This window comes from Xiphias gladius, chromosome 19 (genome assembly GCF_016859285.1).
Source record: "Xiphias gladius isolate SHS-SW01 ecotype Sanya breed wild chromosome 19, ASM1685928v1, whole genome shotgun sequence".
Taxonomy (NCBI): domain Eukaryota; kingdom Metazoa; phylum Chordata; class Actinopteri; order Istiophoriformes; family Xiphiidae; genus Xiphias; species Xiphias gladius.
The window spans coordinates 13,356,462-13,380,456 of NC_053418.1; the positions used below are offsets into that span (position 1 = coordinate 13,356,462).

Genomic DNA, 23,995 nt, shown 5'->3' on the forward strand with positions numbered 1-23,995 from the left:
TTTGTTGCTCAAAATGAAAGTTTATTTGGTCTACAGTAAGGCAGTGTATGGCAGTACTGCAGAAACATGTAGAAAAATTTTATTAAGATGTGTTTCATTGGTTATCCTTACTGCAAAGTTTGCATTTTAATATTTATTTTTGTAAAATTAGTCTTAATTACGTTATAGTACGTGACATAAGAAGTACTGTGGTCTCATCATCATGCTATCTATTTCCAGATGGGTAAAGGGTAAAATCCATAAAACCATGACAGCCACAGTCTTTGATGGCATAATAATCTTTCCTTGTTGCAATGGCAGTTAGAAAATCGAATGATTCCTAAGCAATGGAAATAACTACCATGTAGAACAGACTTGTACCGTAGTCACTATGGCAACAGCTACAACTGAAGCTGGTTTAGGCATGCTTCTGACATGCTGATTTGTCCAAGGTTACCAAGGCGACGAGAAATGACAGTTGTGCTGAAACTATAGGGAAACGTGTTGCCATGGATACAGAGGAGTGTCCAGAGGAGACGACATCTCTGAGTCAACTGACTCCTTACGTTTTTTTTTTAACTGGAGTGAAAGAAGCAGCAGAAGGAGAGCATGAAAGATTGAATGGAGTGAAAAGCCTGCTGCAGTAGCTAAATAGTTTTATTTATAGAGTCAGTCTGTAGCCGCATAGAGGTTCCTCAAATTGGCCTAAAAAACACAGCTATCTATACTTAAATGACCTTCTCAGGTGTGTTCAATTTTGTCCTCTATTTTTTTTTTCACATGCTGAGCTTTCTCCTCTCTCTTTCATCTCATCGATGTTTCCTTCCGTGAACTCTTGTCTCGATCCTACAGCTACAGTATCTGTTACATGCTTCTTGTTTGATCCAACAATCTGCCATTCATCTGTAACTCCTCTGTGTCGTTGTGTTGTTAATAATCAATGAATACAGTACAATATACAGAATCAGCTGTCATCATGACTACAAAATGCTGAGTCTCATAAAATGCATTCGATATCCCCAATCCTTACTTTGAAAAAAACAACTTTTCATCTTCTTTTCTCCCTCTTTCCTTCTGCTTCTTCTTATCCCACTCTGTGATTTATTAGTCCCATTCTCATTTACTGTATGAGTTTTAATTTGTGTAGGTCAGCAGTGCTTTGACTGTACACTGTGGGATCACTGAGCAGGTTACATCCATTCAGAACATTCTTAGAGCTGAGCTAAAGGTCAATTCCACCCAAAGAGTGGCTATATATAGTTTGGAAGTTTTTTGCAACCTTATTGCCAGACAAAAATTTCTATTTTGGACAATTCTGTAAAACTTTGGATTACATTTAATGCTGACGATTTAAAAAATTCTTGCTTTCTGCAATATTGCTTTCTCGAAAATTGTGGTTGCAGTAAATAAAAAGGAAAACATTATTGGCAAGTGAGTGATGAGAGTTGAACTGCTCTCTGCTGCATGACAGTCTGCCACTCTACATGAAAAGTACACTAGTCTCTGCATTGGCATTGAACATTGGCATTGGAAGAAAACTGTAAGGTGCTGAATCACCTAATGTGGGTGTGATTCCTAGAAATCCTGGGTTTTTTCAATCTCTTTTTGATATTTGGGGGCAAAAGTAAGGTAAAGTTGAAGAGGAAAATAGGCTTCAAGTAACATCCTACAAACTGGACCACATGCAGCACACACAAATTAGCAAAATAGTTTTTGGATTTTGATGATGAAAAAAAAAATTGCTCCCAAAACAACTTGAAACTGGACACTCCATCTCATTTCATCACTGACTGCAGTTCCCTCCTAACTTTCCAAAATCAGCTCAGCTTTAACTTTCATGTCCACTCCAAACTCCTCAGTAGACCGCCAGTGTAATGGTGCTCCGTGAGGACCCTGAGATTAACTCTAATGAACAGAAATGGACACCAGGACAACATAAAAATGCAGTCCTTTCAAACTGTTGAAATGCTAGGGCAGCAGAATGAAAAATGACATAACAGAAACTGAGTGAGAGCTCACGGAAGCAGGAAGCTGAGAAACAGAGGAAAGTAGAGTAAAGTTAGTAAAGTAAGAGTAAAGTAATAAAAGTTGAAGAGGATATGCCAGTCTGAGACGAGAGATTTGGAAAGACACCTGAGGTATGCGAGGGAACTGTGATGATGGGGGAGGAAGAAAGAGGACAGACAGAGACTGGATGAAAATATGAAGAGATGGAGTGATGAGAGCTGAAATGGATGGAAGATGATCGAGAGGAAGAAGCAGACATGACAGCTCAGATGGGACGGAGAACACAAAAAGAGAGTCCCTGCTGATGAAGCATCTCTAATTATCACTGTGCCCGAGAGAAGCTGTGTGTGTGTGTGTGTGTCTGTGTGTGGACTATAGCAGAGTTATTAAAACAGAAAAAATTTCTTAATTATATCTACCAGACAAAGGTTGTTTTAATTTACTCAATATATATATCTTTGTAGGTGTAAAGGTGATAGCTAATGGCCAAGTTAAGCTGTAATGCTCATTACACACTGGAAAACTAAACCGTTGGATGGATGAAAAATTGCCAGAGTTGAGTGTGGTGCAATCAATTGCACAAACAGATTGAAAAATATTGCATTTCCGAATCTATTTAGAAGGAATCTGTTTATCTAATTTTTTACAGAGTGACCAAGGCTCAAGGCTAAAGGAAGAGATGCAAATAGATCCCTGGAATTTGGTGAAAAAATAAACAGAAATGATCAGAATTGTGGTGGACATTATGTCTCAGGGGTATTATATTTCCTTAATCACAAAAAAAGACTACTGTGTTTTGGAAGACCACATGAGTCTGTGCTGTGGCTATGGCTGACATACATTTATTTTTGTTCAGGCAAAATACAGTAGGCCTCAGATAATGTCAGCAGACCAACAAAAGGTCCCTGAGACTATCAATCACTCTCTGGGTGTATTTTTGAACCATTCCTTGATGAGATCTTAAACTTCTATCAAGCTACTGATATTTAGTTAAGATGCTAGTATATATAGATTTTGTAAACCTGCTCTCGAACAAGGAAAGGAGAGAAAGTTGTCTTGTTCCTTTGCTTCAATCATAAACCATCCATTGTCTGTTTTAGTTTATACCTGGTGAGCTCCTCCTTGATTTTCAGTGGCTCGTGGGGATAAAACTTCACCCGGAAGCACATGGTGTACGGCTGCTGAGCTGCTGAAGACAGAAGAGACACAAACATGAGAAGAAAAGGTTAAAAGACAACAGGAATTAAAGGACAGTGAGGAAAGTTTAAGGGGAGTAAAGTAGATGATTTTAAGAAAGAGAGGAGAAGGAAAAAGAAGAGAAATAAACGAATGAGTGTAAGAGTGAGGGGGAGCATAGCAATGAGGATTATGTAAAACTGAGGAGAAAAAGAAGTCTGAGACAAAAAAAGAAGTCACAGTATGCCTCTAATACTGATTAGTCATTTGATAATTACAGTAATTACTCACCACACACACACACACACACACACACACACACACACACACACACACACACACACACACACACACACACACACACACACACACACACACACACACACACACACACACACACACACACGTGCACGCACAAAGAGCCTAACTTGAACTGGGGTTTGTGTCTTTTCCTTTGATCTTAAGCCTAAAGCATATCATTGCTGACTGTGGTTCCTTGTGCGTGCTTGTGTGTGTGTGAGTGTGTTTGCGCACGCGCTAGTGTTTGCGTTGTGTGCGTATATGCCACAGGACAGGATTTGAGCTTACAATATTAAAATATGCACAGTAACACACATAAACATACTTAAGTGCACATACAGGCATTCACACACTAACCGGAAAAAAACACGCAGCTAATATGAGCCCACACAAGCACATACACACATACGCACATTAACACACACATAGTCAATGATAGGCTATGGAACTCAGATCAAACGACAGCAATAGTTTAAACTCCCTCCTGGAGTCTCACACATCTCACAAAATTATTTTTCCTTCTACCCTATATATTATTATATTATTATATAAACACAAATGCACACACAGACACTCCAACATGCAAACAGATTTAAAGTTAACACATGATGTACATATTGATGTAGAATGTATAAAGCTTAAAGTTAAACTGGCTGGTTAAAGTGTGATTTTATGAGACTTTTCTCATTCCCATCTGTAACAGTTTACAGTAAGAAGGCACTGACAGATGTTGTTATCCTACTGATAAGGGCCTAAGAAAATCCAAAAATGATCATATTTGTCATTTCGGTAGGCACTGACAAACAATGTACTGTAGTTTTATAGTTTACTTTGGAGGACTTTATACCACATGTGAACATGCTCATATGTGGCACAATCAGATAGCTTTATAAATGTGTAAACAGACTGATACTTGAAGATCTGTTTTAGGGTCTCTTTCGTATGAGGCATTCATCATCAGGAGGCACATGAACAACTACAAATCCTTTGCAGGTTCTGGGTAACAATTATCTGCACAAAAAGATGAAAAGATGCCTACACAAAGCTGTCTCATTCCTTACTCTTCCTTTATTCTAAATGGTGACCTGAGGAAGACAATTTCTGGTTGAAATATTTTCACGTTCATGCAGAATAAAAGAAGAATTGGCATCGAGACACTAGTGCGCAGGTATTTTTGTCATGTCTTTCTGGTGAAAAAAATACATCTAGAGATCAGAGAGATGCCAAGTGCAATTTTAAGCTCATGGTGATTCACATGGATTGTATTGATTTTATTGGGAACATGCATATTAAACTATACAAGAACCACAGAGATAATACAAGGACATGTATTCCTTCTTTTATTACCCATCAGATTTTTCCAATTAACAAAGAGATGGGAACATGGTATAAGTGCTCCATTATGGGCTTCAGGCTCCTCCCACTGCTCTGGTTGTCCAGCTGGAATTATTATTTCTGTAGCACTTTACAATACAGCCCGTGATTTTTGTGTAATTTCATTGTATGGATCAGACACCAATACAATACTTTAAGGAGCATTATGAAAGTTTGCTATTGCTACATAGCCAACATCAGCATTAACAGCTGTTTACCTACCAGTCTAGAAGAAACATTGCGAGTTCAGCATCAAGCTTCATTCCTCTACGTGCTTCTACTTCATCCTCTCATGTTGGACTGAGGAGAGCCTGGACGCTACAGTGTATCACTATCGCAAATTTGTATTACAAGACGGGACATGCTAACTTCAGCAGAAGAAAAGAAGTGATAGAAATAGAAGCAAAACAAGAGTTAACATTGGTGCGGCTTTAGACAGCTCTCAGCAATAAAGGATTGGCATTTGATGCTGAACTCGCAACGTTTCTTTTAGACTGATGAGTAAACAGTTGGTGATGCTAATGTTGGCTATGTAACGATAACAAAAACTTACATACAGCACCTTTAATGTTTCCTAAACGTACTTATATGTAGATACAATCGAAGAAACAAGACTATTGGAAAAAAGGGAGTGGGATTTTAGAGGAAAGGAGAAATAAATAAATATTTTTCGTAAATAAGGGATACCTGATGTTAACCACTCTGAAACACATAATATCCTAGCAAAACTTCAGGGACAAAGTAAGGTAACAAAAGGGTCTTTGGGAAATCTCTCAGAATCTCAAGTGAAGGGGTTATTTAATAAAATATATAAAATATATGAGTTATGACAGGGGTACTCACCAGTGCTGGGTACAGCAAATAAAAGGGGTACAAATTTTGGAATAATGTGGAACTTCCTTGTAGTCACTGTGCTTATAGCATGTGCATGTGAGTTATTGTGAGTGTTAAAATAAGGATCTGATATGGATTATTGTCAAAGGAGATGCTAAAAGAAGATGCAAAATCATCTGATATTGGCAATGATTGTAAAGTGGGCATCGAGGTTGAACTTAGACCAAGAGACAGAGAAGGAAAAGAGTACGTGGCAGAAAAAGAGAAGAAAGCAAGTATCATCTAACATAGGACCTGACATCTTTACAGTGTGCACTTACCACTCTGTTTTTATTAGTGGGAAACCTCTGCAGTATTATCTAGCTATGAAAAACAGCACACATCTACATAATACATGTTGAGCAATATGAAAGATGCAACCCTCCCACCCGCTCCCAAAGAACTTGAGCTGCTTATTTGCTCAGGCTTAAGGGACCGAGAAGCTTTTTTTTGGAAAACATTTTCAGAGAAAGTGAAGTGGCAAAATAGTATTCACACACACACATACACACTTGGACAAATGTGACGTAGGTACACGTAAGCTGGGACGCACAAAGAAAATAAAAAAACAGCCACACGTCCTAATTTGAGAGAAATCTTGCCACAGGGAGAACTGATGTGTCAGTACGACTCAGATCCATTCAACGCTCTTCCTCCATTCCCCTCTCTCATCTGTTTTTCTCTCTTTCACTCTTTGTCAGCCTCTCTCTTCTCAAACTGTCTCTCCAGTCTACTCTTTTCTCCCCTAATCTGACTTCTTTCTTTAGCTACATTATCTGTCACTGTCTGTTCTCCCTCCCTTCTGGATTAGCCCCCCACACATGTCCCCTTTATCGCTCTTTCCCCGCCTTCTCTCTGCCTCAGTCTCTATCTCTCATTCGAATTTTCCCCCATCTCTTCAGCCTCCACCCTCCTGTCCTCTTGCACGTGTTCTGGTGAAGTAGAATTCACCGCTAATAGCTTCTTTATTAATTTATAAGAGGACAGAAAGTACAGGACAGTCATTGAAAGGGTGGGCGAACTCCAGACAGAGACATGAAGAGAGAAAGGGATGGGAGAAGAGAGAAAGATAATTACAAAGAGTGAAATATAACAGGGTAGAAGGAAAAAGAGAAAAATACCCCCAAATAGGCCTATTAGAAGTTCTTTGTAATAAATTTTACTCTTACTTTTAGGCCTGTCTAATTTTTCAAAGTTCTAGGTGCTTGGAGCAACGTACCTGCCAAATACCTTGAAAACTGTGTGCAAGTGTACCGAGGAGAAGTGGTGCTTTGGTGTTTTAAAGGCAAAGGGAGGTCACACCAAATACTGATTTGATTTAGCTTTTGACTGTTTACTGCACTTTGTGTGAAGTTAATTGATAAATAAAAGCTGTTCATGGCATTATTTTCGAAAGCATCCTTTACTCTTAGGTTCTAAAACTTCTGCACTGTGCTGTATATATTAACCCAAATGAACTAACACAAATGTCAAACCTGTGAGCGAGATGCGAGAGATTGCCAGGCCTGGCTCCCACCACCCTGTTAACACCACTGGAGAAGAGACAAATTTAAATTTAGTTCAGATAAAATCTGCAATCTTTCATTGCTGATGGCCAGTGAAAATTCAGTAAACTCTATGTTGTTGTATGTAGCTGGTATAGGCTCATGGCTTGGTGTTAATTTCCCTTCAGTGCTACCCGTTCCATGAAACCTGCCACATCTGCATATTTTATTTTTTGTGCTAGTTTATTGCCTTTTTGGGACACTTGTCCCTCAGGCATTTTGTTGTGTTTCTGAGAAACCCTGGTCTTGTCACTTTAACTGTCTTTATTTTGTCTCTGTTTGTCTACCCGTGGTGTTTCCGAGAAAAAGTGTCCAACATTGTCTGGCTCTGTCACTACTCATGGCAAATGGTAATGTGAGCAGTGTGTCCTGGGAGAATAGTGGATGATAAGACCCTAAAACAAGAATATGAGTACATTATCTAAAGGCTATTTTTTTTTATGAATAACTCATGAATGCGACATGTAGGTATCTGATTTTTAATTCCTTATTTTTTTTATATATCCAGTGGCTTTAACATTGTTGCATGTGTGCTGTCATGACCCTGTTAGAGTCCCTGTGGTGTTGTCTGTTTGTTGTAGAGCTTGACCCCCTCATACTGAAGCCACCCTCGGGAGACAAATCCAGGCCCACATTCAAGGCATGAACAAACATATACACACACAAATACAGACACAAAACTGTGAACACACATGCACATGCACGTGCATTCCACACTGTGCATCGTTGTATACACGGACACTGATGCAAAAACACAGCAAAACAAAAAAGAGCAGAAGGGACACTTACACTTCATCTGTCTCACCACGGGCTTATTGGGCTCAAGCCAATGCTGACAGTGAGCGAAAAAGAGAGAGAGAGAAAGAGTGACAGAGAAAGAGAGAGCATGGAGGAAGTAAAAAGACAAATGTTACCCCTGAAATGAAACGCTGCTGATTAGCAAGAGCAGCATGTTGCTTTTCAATTCCATTTCAATAAACTCCAGCGAACTCATGGTTTTTCCTAATCAAAAATCTCTTCATGTTTTTGATAGATGATTCAATGACCAATTGCTTAAACTCAGCAATTAGAGGGAACAGTGCATTACAAACAAATTAAAAATGGCATCAGAAAATCACGTGTATTTAAATGCATCAATGGATATATTTCTTTTCATCATCTTTTCGTTTAAAGATCTGACTACATTGACCCTATATATATTGATTTTTACATCTTTGCTTATGATACACACTGTGTACAAAGTTCTTTTTTCTATTCTAAATCTTTTCTTTACTGCACCCTATTGTACTTGTGGTTTTTATTTTTGTGTTGTAACACCTCTTTCTGATATTTGCTTGCTTGCTTTAAAACTAGCTACAGTAGAGGCCAGCCGAGCTTGTGCTGGGAGACAGCGTCACGTCCCTTCTGTGTGTGGGCTGGTTTGCAATATGGAGACTGATCTTGTTATTTGTCACTTGATCTTGTAATGTAATGTACTGAGTGCCTCCTGACTAATATCCAACATTCCCATTTCAGCCCTGCTGACGCAGTGGAGCCGTTTCCTGTTAGTAGGTGTGACCATCAGTTATTTTATTTTTGTTGTTCTATTGTGTGCAGCCATGCAAAACGTTTTGGTGGGGTCACATTTGTGAGAACTATGAAGCATCATTTGTACGCTGATCAGTAGATTGTGCTAGCAGAGGTAAAACCGCGTATGGGCACGATACAAAATACACAGAGGAGAAAGCTGCTTGCACAGGTCTACAAAAGGAAACACTTCTACTCATTTTAATATTTCCTTTCATTGAACTATTTCATGAACACCCAATGCAAACAAACTTGAAAAATACATGAAAATATACTTTTTTTTTTCCTTTTTTCACTTTTTGTCTGATATTGTATAAGATAAATGACTGATCAATTATTTTAAAAAAAGTTATAATTGACAGATCAATCATGAATAAAATACTAGAGCCCTACCCCTTTTATGTGTGTGTGATAGTTACCCTCTGTTTCTCGGGGTCCACATATCGAATACCAAAGTAGTCTTTCTCGAGTAGGTTGTAGTGGTTACATACGTGGTCCAACAGGAACTGGCCTTTGGTGTCTCTCTGTAAAGACAAAACACACAAAACACATTAATCCAGGAAGTTATTTTGTGATCAATCAGGTACTTTTATCTAAGTACTTTCCATCCATGCTAATAAATCCCATAAAATTACCAGCTGAATCTGATACCTGCTGCATCACTGTGCCATAATCACAGTGAACAACCCCCTTTGGGGTAATATTTCTGTAATGCTCATGTAGTTTTATCCGGGTGAAAACATGTTAATTGAAAAAAAGTCATCAGCAACTTTTAGGTCTCTAGGTGATGATATATACGCTGTGATCATATTCCAGATTCAGCCTCCTTACATGCCAGTAAATACAGTCTATGTGCAGTTCATAAACACAGTGCAGACACTGAGAGATCAATAATTATTTTCCATTTATTACCTTTTCCTCAGTCAATATACACTCATCAAATACAGAGGCACACAAGCATTCTAATACACTTAGCACAAAAATAACACTTTTGCATATACATAAGCCATGATTGGGCATGCATACACATAAATCAAAAAGTATATGCATGGGCGTTGAGTAGTTAATTAAATGATACTCACACTTGCATGTGTACTTATCACATCACATAAATACACTCTCCATTCCCACCTTCACCCTATCGACTTGGGCTGTCAATATTTATCAGATTGCCATTTTGTCATATTACGTGGATGCATCATAGATCCCCTCAAGTCTCGTGATCATGTGTTTGTCTTTGTGTCTGTGTGTGTGTGAGAGAGAGAGCGTATGTCCCATAACTGTTCTATAACCTGCTGATGGAGGTGGATTCTGTGCTCAGTTAAGCAGGACTGATTGATTCAGTAGGAAATCGTCCGTTTGCCCTTGTTGTGATTTACTCACCACTGGGGACACACATAAATGAACACATCAACACACACACACGCACACACGCACACACACACACACACACACACACACACACACACACACACACACACACACACACACACACACATGCATACACAGAGCCCCAGCTGTCTCTCTGGTCCTGTCTTGTTAGTAAAACAACATGTTAAACACTATCAATCAACACTAATGTCAGTACATCATAAAATCATCAACAGTCTCCATGGCAACTGGTCACTTCTTGGATGCATTCATCTGCACTAACAATGTCTTATCATGATGGGTTTGTCCAAGACATACTTTAAACTGCAGGAGGCACCTGTACTGATCTTTTTATTGACTGTGAAAGATTTTACACACTTCTTCTGCGCTCAAGGCTTCATGATTTATGCTAACAGCATCTCACTTCCCTCTAGAGTTGAAAATGATTGAGAATGAGGTAGAGACGTGCCCAACTCCCTGCTGTCCTCTCTTTTGTCTTAGGATGCCGTGTCAGCAGTGGCTGCTATGTTTCGGTCTTCCTCAGCAAGCAAGCTAAGGACATTAGCTTAAGTCAATAGCCTAGTTGGCTGATTCTGTGTGCAGACATTTGCAGCTGATACGCACCAGGGTAAGTGACTGACAGCAGCTGACTTTGTAGTTGAAGGGTCGTCGCAGAAGGACTCTTCCAGCACTCCTGTCTGGACAGGCAGGTTGTCAAACTAAAGCCTGTCAGCCTAAGATGGCCACTATGTTCAGGTCCATGCTCATCTTTGAGAAAGTTCAGCATTTACAGTAAAAGAGCACTTTGTTCAGTTAAAGCAACACTAAAACCAAGTTTGAGTCATCTTACTTCATTTTACACAAACATGAATTCCTGTGCATATGTTGCGTTTGGTAAACACTGCAACCTCTCACTGAGACGACCTTTTAAATAAATGTCTCGATGAGTCATGCTCCATTTCTCCATCTGTTATATGCAGTAATTGCAGTTTACTGTAGGTGTTGATTGAACAGCCACAAAAAAGCAGGATATTTCCTGTAAATGTCACATCAACAACTCAAAAACAGTAAAAGCAGAAGCCGCACAGTGAGTAGAAATAGTGGCTTAACCATCTGGAACATGGGTTTCGTAACGGCATAAAGGACACATGATTATAAAATAACCAACAATTTCAGAAACGATGAAGAAGAATTAAAAATAAAACAAAGTACCTTGTACACAATACACAGAAGGAGTTCATAAATAGGCTAACCACACAAACACACTTCACAGCGCACATTATCATATCAATATTTAATTAACCAACCAACGGCCATTTTTACTGTAAACTGCCAGACACAAACAGGAGAGCATTGTTACCATATCAGAAGGTGTATTTATATGGGTTTTTTCTGTGTTGGGATGTAAAATAATGTGATTACTTTTCATTAAGAAGTAGGGATTACAATTTACAATTACAATTTGAAGTTCGGTACATTATAGTCACTAATCACAGTAAAGCTCCATTACTTTGACTGTTTGGGGAGTTGGCTTGACCCTGGAAGATGCAAGTCACTGCCACATAGATAACAGGTAAAAGGTTTGCACCGATTAGCCTTCGTGACCTGAGTCAGGGAGTGTACGGAGTGGCGGGGTCACATTTCCAGGTTTACTGTTATGTCACTGTGACACAAGTAAGCTGTATATTAAGTGTGTGTTCCTGTTGGTGTAGCTGTGATCGTCTGTGTCTCAATGCTTGCCTGCCTGTGGTGTGTGTGTTTGGTGTGGTGCGTGTGTGTGTGTATGAGCTATTTCAAAAGTCAGTCTCTGTCTGTGTAAGCTGCGTGTCTCCATCAGCATTTGTTTGTGAGTTTATGTGTGTGTTTGTCTACATCTCTTTAGGATTTTTCGCCTGATCCATGACAACAGTGTTACTAAGCTGTTAAATCTGAAGAGCAAACAGAGAGAAACATACACAGAGGGAGTAAAAAATAGAAGAAACAGAATGAAAATAAACAGCCACGCTGCGAGCCTTTTCTAGCCAAATCATCAAACAACACCTCTCCTCTGTCTGATTCTCGGGGCAGACGCTCGTTGGGAGAAGAGAGGCGAACTGACGCCAAGAGAGACGAGAGAATAGACCAGACAGAGAGTGAACCGGGGCCAAACACGCCGAGAGGCTGAAAAAGAGAGTAGGCAAAGACAGAGCTAAAAAAAAAGATTGAATAAGAGGGAGATAGAAAGATTGACTAAGATGAGTGAGGCAGAGAGGAAGAGACAGAGTGAGGAAGAGAGATATAAAGAGTCTATGTCATGTCCAACAAGGGCTGAATACATATTTTATATATCCAAAGGCTGGGCATTAAAAATTAACCTGGTCATCCTGTCTCTACATGATCTCACCTAATGACAGCAAAGTGCTCTTCTCTCTGCCTCTCTTGAACACACAGACACATGCACACACTTTAAATAGAGCCTCAGTGTAGAGTGTATTCAGTTTAGCAGAAGCAAAATGCACTTTGACGTGTGTGTGCGATCAAGTGTGTCTATCCACCCTCTACTGTTTTTTCTCGATAAAGCAACCTCTTTAGAGCCAGCCGAGTCCAGACGCAGACCAACCAAACAAAAGAGGAGAAGGAAAAAATAGGAAACCATCAGCATGCTGAGTATAAAAACACACATGCAGTCAATTATTTATTCCTACATCTATTCTGAATTTACAAAAATGTCTGTTAAACTCAATGAAATCAAGTACGTGTTGACCTCCATACTGAACGCTGCCATAATAATGATGGTCTGTAATAATTAAACCCCACTTGTGTCTCTCACATAATTTTATTAAATTTGAGACACCAAACTAAGAGTCTCTTTTTCTGAATGAAAAGCCCTGCCCAAAATTCAGTTGTTTGAAAACATTTTTGTGCTCTGTTTTGCAGGTACTTCCACAAGCCTTTAAGACAAAAATATGACTGCTGGAGTGTTTGTGTTTATTTGCCCCAAACAACCAATGCACCAACTGTACAGACGTTAGCTGTAAGCTAACTAGCAACGCACACAGTGATTGTGTCTGTATGTTTGTGTTCAGTGTTCAGTCCCTGTGTGATGGCCCATCCCCGTCTCCTACAAATGACATTAATATACAATTAATTTGCAACAGCAAATACGTTTTGAAGGAAACATAATACTGATTACGTTTCCAATTAACATAATATGGAGATGTTCCTAATTAACGTATTTGGAAAGTCACAATGTTCACAGACGACGTGTTTGTTTTCCACCAAAATATCTGATCTTGCCAAGTATTCACTTGTAGTGACTAGTGACTTCAAACTCCAGTTCTTTCTGTTACTTTCCCCCAGTCTCTCTGTTTTTTTCCCTCATGTCTGTATGTTTATCAAGTAGATTCATAAAGCACAAGTTGAAACTTCTTTAACATACACAGTCATAACTTCGTCTCAGTTTGTGACGCCCCAGACACATTTGTATCTAATCGCATCTTTCCATTGACTTTGCATGCAATCATGCTGCCTCCCGTTCTGTCTGAACAAATGATAATTCCAAGTCGGAAATTTGCTTGCTTGCAATTTTGGAAATGGGTAAAAATATTTTTTATCATGTATCTGATGAAAGATATATGTTTTTTTTTTTTGTCAAGATGGTCAAGAGAGTCTCTGAGGATTATGGAAATACTTTCAAACTGTGGTACATGTTATTAAACAACCAGCAGGTCACCAGGGATTTATCTTTCTGAAAAATAGTTGCTCAGCTCTGTGACTCCAATGCAGTGATATTACATGAGAGGAACAAACTAGGGCTAGTTCAAACTGAGTTAAATCAGTTATCCTCTGATATGAAAAATGCTTGAAGTTACCTTTAAAAATTAATCTTAAGTGTTGTATCTTTAACAATAAAACAACCCACCTACTACTTGATAATAAAATACCCATTGTTGCAGTTTAAAGCCTGTGTATGACTTGTTCTGTCTCCTGACCTATAATCATCGCCCTGGCCCAGTTAAACACCATTTGTTGTTTAATTAATATGCATGCCAGCTCAATTATGACTGGTCCTTATCGACTTCGATGCAATTCATTTCGTGGCACAAGACAACCTAACTGGCTGAAGTAATGTGAGGAGAAAGAGCATTAAGTTCCTGTGATCCCCCTGTGAAGAAACCAACACACAGTTCTATGTGCTCACACAGGGAGGGGGGTGAAGAAGAGGAGATGGAGAAAGAGAGTAGTGGGGCTAAAAAGATAATGCCCTTCTTTATCTGCACACAAACCAATCTAAAAGCCTAGAGGCTGCCGTTAAGACAAATGCTACACTAATTCGTGGCTTTTCTCTGTTGTCACTGCTGCAGCTCTTTACGGAAATGGAGATTTAAAACGCTGGTGGACCAATTTGCCGATATATTTGCCAATTAGGATGAGTGTGTAAGCAGGCTTTTGTGCATGTTTGCCAACATTGTCTTCCTATTATTAACGGTGCCAATATTTCTAAAGCCAGTTTGTATTTACCAACTGAAACTCGAGCCCCCGAGCCAACAAATGGATCGATCCAAAGGCTTGACCAGGATACAAGGGAGACAAATCAATATGCTGGACGTGGGATGTGGGAAAAGCAATGCAGAGGATCAAAGAAAGAGAGAAGACCTAAAAGCTCTTCTCTTTCTGTTTCTCAAGATGGAAAAACACATTTTTGTACACCTTCCTCAAACATCATAACTTTCTATCCCATTAGCTTCCAGTTTTCCAGTTTTTTTTTAATTTCTCCTTGAGTTATTTCCCCTTAGCTGTAAGATTAGAAAAATCATCTTATTACACACTGTCTGAGTGAACCGTATATACTCTGGCTTGTTCCAGCTTTTCAGTGAAGCTACATGATGTCGTTTACTCTGACAGAAATATTCAAACCCAAGACTCGTTTTTAGGGCTGCAAGGTTTTTGCCATATGGAAAGTGTATTCCCATAGATGTCATACACATTTCCACAAATTTTAGCCTGACATATTAGGTATATTTGGAAGCTCTGGCATTGCCACTGGAATTTAAAATGAAGTTTGAACAATGTTTGTCTGCACACCATGAGTTTGTAATGACTGAATCACCAGCAGGTCATTGATTTTAAAAGGCTATTTCTGACTATTTTAATGATTAGACTGCTAGAGAACATGTAGGGAAAGCTGTGAGAGTAATATCTTAAAACTGATTTTAAAAGTAAGCTACAGTGTCGGGATGCAAATATAAATCTTCCTCTGAGGCTACGCTGACTACAAGATTGGAAGGGAGACGCAGAGGATCAAACACTTCCAGTCTGAGATGAATTATGGGACACATCCAATTTATATTAAGGAGAGAAACCTATGGAAAGAGATGTTTGACCTCATCACCACCATCCCTCTGTGTAAAAGCCTCCCTTCATCACACTATTTATCAGTACCTTTGATTGGTTAATCCCTGCTGTCTCTATTTAATATCTGAAAGGGAAAACTGAGGTAAGAAGTGTGGAGAGACAAGGCGGGATGTCATATATCAAAATGAAACCCACACAGCTCCAGTGCAGTATTGATCTCATGAGCTGCATTACAGAGTGTGTTAGGTTTAACCTCTTCAAACATCTATCCAGAACAGTCATTGGTTGTTGCCTGGAGCTACAGACTTGGCATCTGGAAGGACTTCCTTTGTCTTCAGCGTACCAAAGCCAGAAAAAGAGAGTAAATATTCCTATATTTAAAAACTTTGGGTAGTTTATCTCCTGCTATTTTGTAATCCAAACCAAGGGCCATTCATGTTTTCAAGTGTTCTCAGATTCTAGGGATGGCAATGCTGATTTGTTCGTCGGTCCACCACTTTGGTCCAGACTGAAATATCTCAACAACTACTGGATGGATTGCCATGAAATTTTGTACAGAAATGCATGATCCCCAGAGGATGATTATAATGACTTTGGTGATCCCCTGACTTCTAGCACCACCATGAGGTTCATATTTGTGGTTTTGAGTCAAATATCTCAAAAGTGATTCGATGGCTTGCCACGAAATTTAGCGCAGGCATTCACGTTCCCCTTAGGATGAACTGTAATAACTTTGGTAAATTTCTGACTTTATTTCTGGTGGCATCACCAGCTCAAATATTCAATTTGTCCAGTACTTTGGTTTGTAACCAAATACCTGCAAAACTAATTCCCATTACCTTCAGACGTACAATTTGTATTTAATGATAATAAGCAAATGTTAGCATGCCAACATGCCAAACCAAGATGATGAACATAGTAAATATTATACCTGTTGAACATCAGCATGTTAGCATTGTCAGCATAAGGATGCTAAGTCGCTAATGTCAGCATTCAATTTGTAGAGCCTCATGAAGCTGCTAGATTGTGTGAAAAAAAACTCTTATATTTTATATTTTTCATCTGTTTTATTGTTCTTTTGTCTGTGTTGTGTGTGCTTGTCTTGCAAGAACAAGCACAAGCGTAAATTGTTTTATATTATGAAGCACTTAGTAACTTTTGTTTTAAAAGTGCTGATTAACTACAGTAAAGCTTGCATACTTTACTTACAAGTGATCAGCACTCATTTCCTCAGTAAATGTTGACATCTGTCATTATTGTATTTTGTTTACATGGGTTAAAGCTAAAACAGATGATGTCAGTATAGATTTACTAAAAAAACAGTCCACTGTGATAAAATGTTCATCCACTAGTAATCTTGTCATTTAAATTATTTATATATTAAGCAGATAATCCTTCTCATCCCTGTGAGCAGTACACATAACAGTGACTGTGACCTTGTCCCAGTGTGGGAGGAGACAAATCAGTTACCTTATCATCACCTGCAATGCTGCAGAGATGCTCACATACACACATAACATGTGCACAACGGCATGCACAAATTAACACACATGCTATAAAACATGTCCTATGCACCGGCAGACGCACTACGCGGTCATGCCTTGGCACGCAGCCTAATAAGCTTAGTGGTAGAGCTGTAAATGATCAATATATGGAGCAGAACCGGTTTCTATTATAATGGATCTTCATCACTCTCGCTCTATGTATAGGTGGACACTAACTCACACGATGGCGGGACACAGAAAGTGTGGCGATGATGGCATGAATGTAGCCGCAACGCTGCTGTTATGCGTGTGTGCACGTGGCGGGTGCATTGAAGCAGCTGTCTTAGCTGTGCACCAAGGGATGTTCCAAATTTTGTTGCAGTCAAGCAAACAATCCATGACGGACAAAAGAGAGACTTTGTGTGTAAAAAGGAGAGGGTGAGCTAGAACGTCTGAGAGGTCCGTTTGTTTACTTATTTGCGTGTTTTTGGCACAAGCGAATGTTTCCCTGTCAGCATGTGCTTGCCCATGCCTCTCTCTCTCTCTTTTTTCTAAAGTCTAAGAGTATGATGCAATAAGCAGTGTTTTGAGCTTCCTACAAGAAAAGGGGTTAATGCAGCACATATGCACACTCACACAGGAAGGATGATGATGTAGTCACACAAACACAAAGAACATTCTTTACTCGATATAATGTTCAGCTTCACACAGATGGCATCACATATCTACTGCTTTCTCTTTATCTATTTATATTCCGAATGCATATACAATATAAATATATATTTGAACTATATATTTGCAACGATGTTGGGTTCAATTAACCTTTGCAAAATTAGAAAAATGTACCAGCAAGCAAAGAGTAATACATCTGGGCTTATGATAGATATGCTGTTTGATATGTTTTAATTGTTTTATTGTTTGTTTTTAATTTATGTACCCAGCACTCCCTGGAAGGCAGGACTGATGATCAGTGAAGAAAAGTAAACTGAATTTAATATAATTATGTCAAACTTTATACTTGCAGTTCGCTGGCTCGGCTGTGTTGAACTGATTTTACTGGCATCATTGCAGTAAACACATTCATACATGCATTAATTTTAACAATAAGATAAACAAGCTACTTGTCATATTGTGCTTGCTGCATGAAAATATCTCATTTTAAATATGTGTTTGCAGTGGATATTGCCCACCCCGGAGACAGTGAGTAAGGAGTCTGTCCATCAAATGGATGATCTGATGCTAAAGTGTCCTTGGGCAAAACAGTGAATACCAATCAGCTCCGTGTGACCGCTGACCTATCTCAATCTTTCTCCCTCTTACTTTCTGGTGTCCGCTGTTCATTTTTTGTCTCTTTGTCCTTTTTTGAGGTCTCTAGCTTTCACTCTTTGTAGACTCTTTTCGATCAACACTTCCCCCTTTTCTGGTTTACCCTTTCCCTCTTGTATCCACCTTGTCTTCCCTTTTTCTAAATCCGCCTGCTCTGCCAGTCTCATTTCAAATCTGTTTCATGTTTTAATCTGCTTAATCTGTTTTTTCCACAGCCGCTCCAGCCCGTTTCCTCTCCTGTTCCTTCCTACACCCTGTTGATTTTTTGCAATCATTCTCACAGTTAATGTATTGTGACCCACCATGTCATCCTATATTTCGTATTATCAACCATATCTCTTTTTCTTTGCCCCTCATCCTTTTCTTTTGATGTTTCTCTCCCTCCCTACGCTCCTCCTTGCTATCCTGCTGTCTCACCTCTCTCTGCCTCCCCTCAGTTGCAGGCACAAGTCAGAAAAAAGGATTATTTCTCTTTAGTCATCTTCGGAGGAGCAGCAAAGAGGTGCCGGCAAGTGGGATAAGAATAGAAATCTATTGCTATTTATAACTTGCTCCAAAGAATGCCTACCAGATGAAACAATAGCACTGCCTCAGCATTGCTCTCTCACACACACACACACACACACACACACACACACACACACACACACACACACACACACACACACACACACACACACACACACACACACACACATACACACACACCCATGCAAACAGCCACCCACAAAAAAAAAAAGCTGGTATTAAAAGCAGGGCACCACATCTGCTACACACACTCACACAGTACTTGCGTCCATATGCATCTTTAAATAGTCTGTAATAGAGATGTATCGATAAGGTAACCTGCACAAGAACAGAAACAGAGCAATCAGCAGGATAGATTTCCAGCTTTCAAAAGCTCAAGTTATTGCAAGCTATTTCGGCGCAAAGATGTAATTTCTTGCTAAGTACGATGAATTAATGTCTGTAATTGCAAAACTATGGCTCAGTGGCAACTTTTAAACCTTTCATGCAAGTGGGCCATGGTTACCCCACCCTCCAAACACACACGCATACATGTGCTCACATATATATACACACTGTATACTGTAGCGCATCGCTGACAACTGACTGATGTTGGCCTCATGAAGAACAGTGATCTCCTTTAATTATACATGGTGTGTCACAGAGAAGGAGGAGGGAGAAAGAGAGAGATAGATGGAGAAGGGAGGGAGGAAGAGGATATAGATGAGAGATTTAAAAATAGAAAGAGAGGAAGGGTGGTCAGAGGAGTAAATATGAAGACGAAAGTGGAGCAGAGAATAAGTGTGGGTGAGAGAGAGTGCAGGAGAGGGAGGAATGGGAAGATGAGAGCTCGGAGGATGAGAAGAAAAAGATTGGATGATGAAGGGGAGAGGAGCTGAAAGCAGAGGAGGTCACTGTGGATTGATCTTGATGTGTCTCTCCTGCAGCAGGTCTGACTTAACATTACCACTGAACATGAGAGGACCAGGCTGGACACCCCAGGGCTGGAGTCCCACTTGCAAAAGACACACACACAAATACACACACACACACACACACACACACACACACACACACACACACACACACACACACACACACACACACACACACACACACACACACACACACACACACATCTTTTCAAAGCGATTTCCATCTAAATGTGTGTAATGTATATACTGTAGATAGAGAAAACACACCCAGCTCTCCCTGATACACACACATCTATATCCATACACACTCTTTTTATTATCACTCAACACCATTGATGTGTTAGGATGAAATACTGTATTTGATAAAGAATATTCCAGAAAGATGATTATGTCCTGTATTTATGGTAATAAATTCTTTAAATCTTGCCATATCCAGTAACATTTAAAACAACAACCACTTCACTATTGTGACTTTCCACAGATATAAGATTTTCATCATGTCAATATATGACCACAAAAATGTACTCTGTTGAAACAAACATCCAGAATACTTGAGTTCTGCAACAATACTTAGTACTTCGAAAACTTTAGTGTTTGCGCTACTAAATGAAATCTGGGACTATTTATTCACATTTTACACTGCACTGTAACTACACTTGTTATGTTCATTGTCCTGTTTATTTTGTTTTATTCAATTTTAGTTCATTTTTATCTTATATTTTTATTTTACTCTTAATGTCCTACTTATGTGTTTCTTTTATATCTTGTCTTAATGCCATTTCTGTCTTATGCAAGCAATTGCCTTGTTGTTTAAAGGTGCCGTACAAATAAACTGGGCTTGTTGTTATTTTTGCAGGTGAAGTAATGAGCCGTGTGACCATTCCAGGCATAAATCCATTTTGCAGGCAAAGTTGCATCCTCTGGTTTTTTTGGAAGTATTCACACTTATCATGGCTTTTCAAAATATTTTAGTATTCATTCAGTCATGATAATCCACGCAGCGCCAAACATAGTTCCCCAAGGGGACCTGGCTAAAGCACCCATTTTATGCAAAGTCAAGAACTGAAGCATTAGAGTAAAGTTAAAGCAAATAGGGTCATCGCAGACTCGCATTAAGCAAACTATTCAATTCTGACGCATTTGAGAACAATTTTACCACATGATTTTTATGATGGCATTCAATCTAGTCTTCTCTTTGGCTGCTCATCCTGACCTACATATTCTGCAGAATGGAGAACAGCGGAGCAGACAAAATAAGAGAAGACAGACAGGAAAGAGAAGGAAAAAATAAGCAGATAAAGTAAGAGATGGAAGTCTCCGTACAGTGGAAAGAGGGGGAGTGCTGTTTTCGAGCAGCAGAAGTGTAGCATGAGGAGCACAGGATGTCATGAAATATGTAGGAAGGAGCAACAAAGCCACCGGAACACAAAGCCATTAAAGAAAGCTCTGGAAAATGCAGTCAGCTAGAAATATAACTGTCCATTTCCTTACCATGCGTAGATACACAGACACTCAGCTGGAAGCAAACACACACCTTCATATTCACAAGCTTGCATTCATGCATCTCACCTTAATGTTCTCGGACGTGTACACAGAGTTTAACACACTCCTGTGCTCTCAAAGACACAAGCACGCAGGTATACATGCATGTGAGCACTAGAACACAAAGGAACAGGCACAACCTCTTCCTCTCTTCCTCTTTCTTTTTTTCTTTCAGTGCACTTGATGGTGTTTTGTAAATCATTGATTGGGCACATGTAGAAGAGCAGCGAGACAGTTAGTTTGACATGCAGTCAGTGTTTTCAGTCTTTCGGGGTCAGACAACATGGCCAGGGCAGCTGACAACTTCTTTTGCAGGCGGCTCGGGATTAGATCAGGTGCTGCTTGGAACTGTGTTCACTCGACTCTGTTCAACTCACTGGGTTCTCAACAAACTGATGCTGCTTTGAAGGATTTGGTGCAGTGCTGAAGTTGTAATAGAACAGAATTATCAGTTATACTTTGGCAGATTCACAGGATTTTACTTTTACCTCTTTGGCAGCAGCTGCAGCTCAGGGCTGGAGGGGCCCAGGAGGCTGATCTACACTGCAGGCCCATAGGATCTAATTTGTTTGTGGAAACAAGGGAAACTCGTATTTTCCTTTGTTCAGGCAGCCAATAATTTCAATATAGACATCAAATGAATCAATAGTTAAAGCCCACCATCCATTAACTGGATCTGGTCATCCAATTTTATTCTTTTCATGTCACTTTTCCAGCTGGCTGGACTTCAGTTTTAAGGTAGTGGGTTTTTGCATCAGTTCCTCGTGGGCTAAAGTTAACTCCTGCGTTACAAATCCAAGGCCTCATATCTGGTCTGAAACACTTATCTACAGTTAGTGTTGCCAGCTACAAGTCAGGCTAACTGATCAGAAAACCAAAGTCGAGAGCCGCAGTTTTAGGAAGGTAACAACACAAAAGCCACTCAAAACTGATAAAGGATGATGGGAAAACAAATGTTATTAAGCCGCAGGCTATAACTCACAGACCACGTCTTTTGCTCAAAGTCTGATGATGTTTTAGCAGATAGCAGACCATGCTCTTGGCCACAGGTTCATCAGTCGGCTTTAATACTGATAATACAACTTTTTTTTTCTGATAACATTTTAGTGCAGCATTTCGTGTACATGTCAACATCTCTGAAATACATCCTCCAGCTTGTTTCATTCCCTGGGCGACGCTCTCCACCAGATTTTGATTCTGTGCGAGTTACTCTTTAACCAATAAAGGTACAGGACAGTGACTGCCTGAGTCATTTTGAAAGAAATAAAAGATTGTTCATTAGTTATAGATCTCTTCTGTCCCTCATGTGGTCTCAGACTCCAAAGGGTATTTAGCCTTTGTAAGCAGTATATAAACATTTCATAAATGGGTTATAAGAAATCATAATGTAGTTGTTTGCAGATATAGGGACATTTAAACTATTATAACTTCTCCCATTTTTTTTTCTATCATTACAACTGTCTTTTACTATATGTCCATGTATACACCAGCCTCTACTAACATGTGCCCACAGGAGGAGTTATGGCTGTTGACACTTCATTAATAAACACTTATATCTGCTCACAATTACATGTTAGTGTGTTATAAAGCATTTATTAAGTGTTGATATACTGCGTATGAATACTAAGTATTGGGACTTAAAGTCAAGCGGCATTAGAATCTTGTCTTCCTGTAGAAACCTTGTATTTCCAAATAATCTGCTTTTCGAGAATTTATAAGAATAGTCTGGTTTTAGCTTGACAGTGCAGCCGCTTATCAGCTGAGTGCTATACAGGAGTGACTTTCTTGGCTGTAGGGCAGGGACACTTGAAGTCGACGGGGTGGGAACAACATGTATCATCTTTATGGGCAGACAACAGAAGTGAAAGCACAGAAGTGGGCACAATTGTCCACCTCCCTCCCTACACACACACACACACACACACACACACACACACACAGCTTCACATGACTGATTGCAATCAATAACCCAAACAGAAGGCCTGTCCGTCCTTGTCATCAGTTGTATTATCACCACCACACCCATGGAGCTCCATCATTTCCTCTGCTAGGGAATCAAACTTCATCCTAACTTCTCTCCATGTGGGTAACATCTCGCATGAACCCAACACAAATGCAGGAATCACTGTTGGATATGCCGTTTTTTTTTCTCTCTCTCTGCCTGCACTGCATATCTCATATAGGCAGTATGGAGCAAAGCATGAAACCTCTCCAGTAAATCACAGCAGCATGGAAACTAGAACAATACTCTCAAATGGTCTTTGTCGTACAAAAATGACGATATGATAAAGAATGGTAATAAGCGATATCGGGGATGTTACAGCCTTAGATCGAGAATAGTTTCTAATTCACCCCGCAAGGAAATTTATCTGCTGCGTCCACGTGATTTTTCAGTAATCGCAGAGCACAGTGCATGAGGTGGATGAGGCTTTTCGTCTATACCTGGATGCTGCAGGAGATCTCGGAGTCGTCCAGTAACCGGATCGTGCAGAGGATCTCCAGGTCCAAGGAGCGGATGCTGGGGCTGCGAAACCGGAGCATTTTCATCCTTCTGTCGGTTCTGTCTCAGCTCCTCATGTCAGCGGTTCCACGGGCAGACCAGACGCACACGTACACATACACGGAGGACTCCCGCATACACGCGCATGCACGTATGTGCCTTTCAGTCGGGTCTTGT

General features: G+C 39.7%; 1 protein-coding gene across 1 annotated transcript in view; it reads right to left on the reverse strand.

Moving 5' to 3' along the window:
* The window catches only part of frmd3 (FERM domain containing 3), a 56,532-nt gene extending 32,667 nt beyond the window's left edge, over positions 1 to 23,865 (reverse strand). The window contains exons 1-4 of the mRNA XM_040156225.1: positions 23,761 to 23,865; positions 9,239 to 9,343; positions 8,043 to 8,085; positions 3,094 to 3,172 (exon numbers count right to left, since the gene is read on the reverse strand). Of these exons, the coding sequence (XP_040012159.1) occupies positions 3,094 to 3,172; positions 8,043 to 8,085; positions 9,239 to 9,343; positions 23,761 to 23,865 (332 nt within the window). The remainder of the gene's footprint in view (positions 1 to 3,093; positions 3,173 to 8,042; positions 8,086 to 9,238; positions 9,344 to 23,760) is intronic.
* Positions 23,866 to 23,995: the final 130 nt, after the last annotated feature.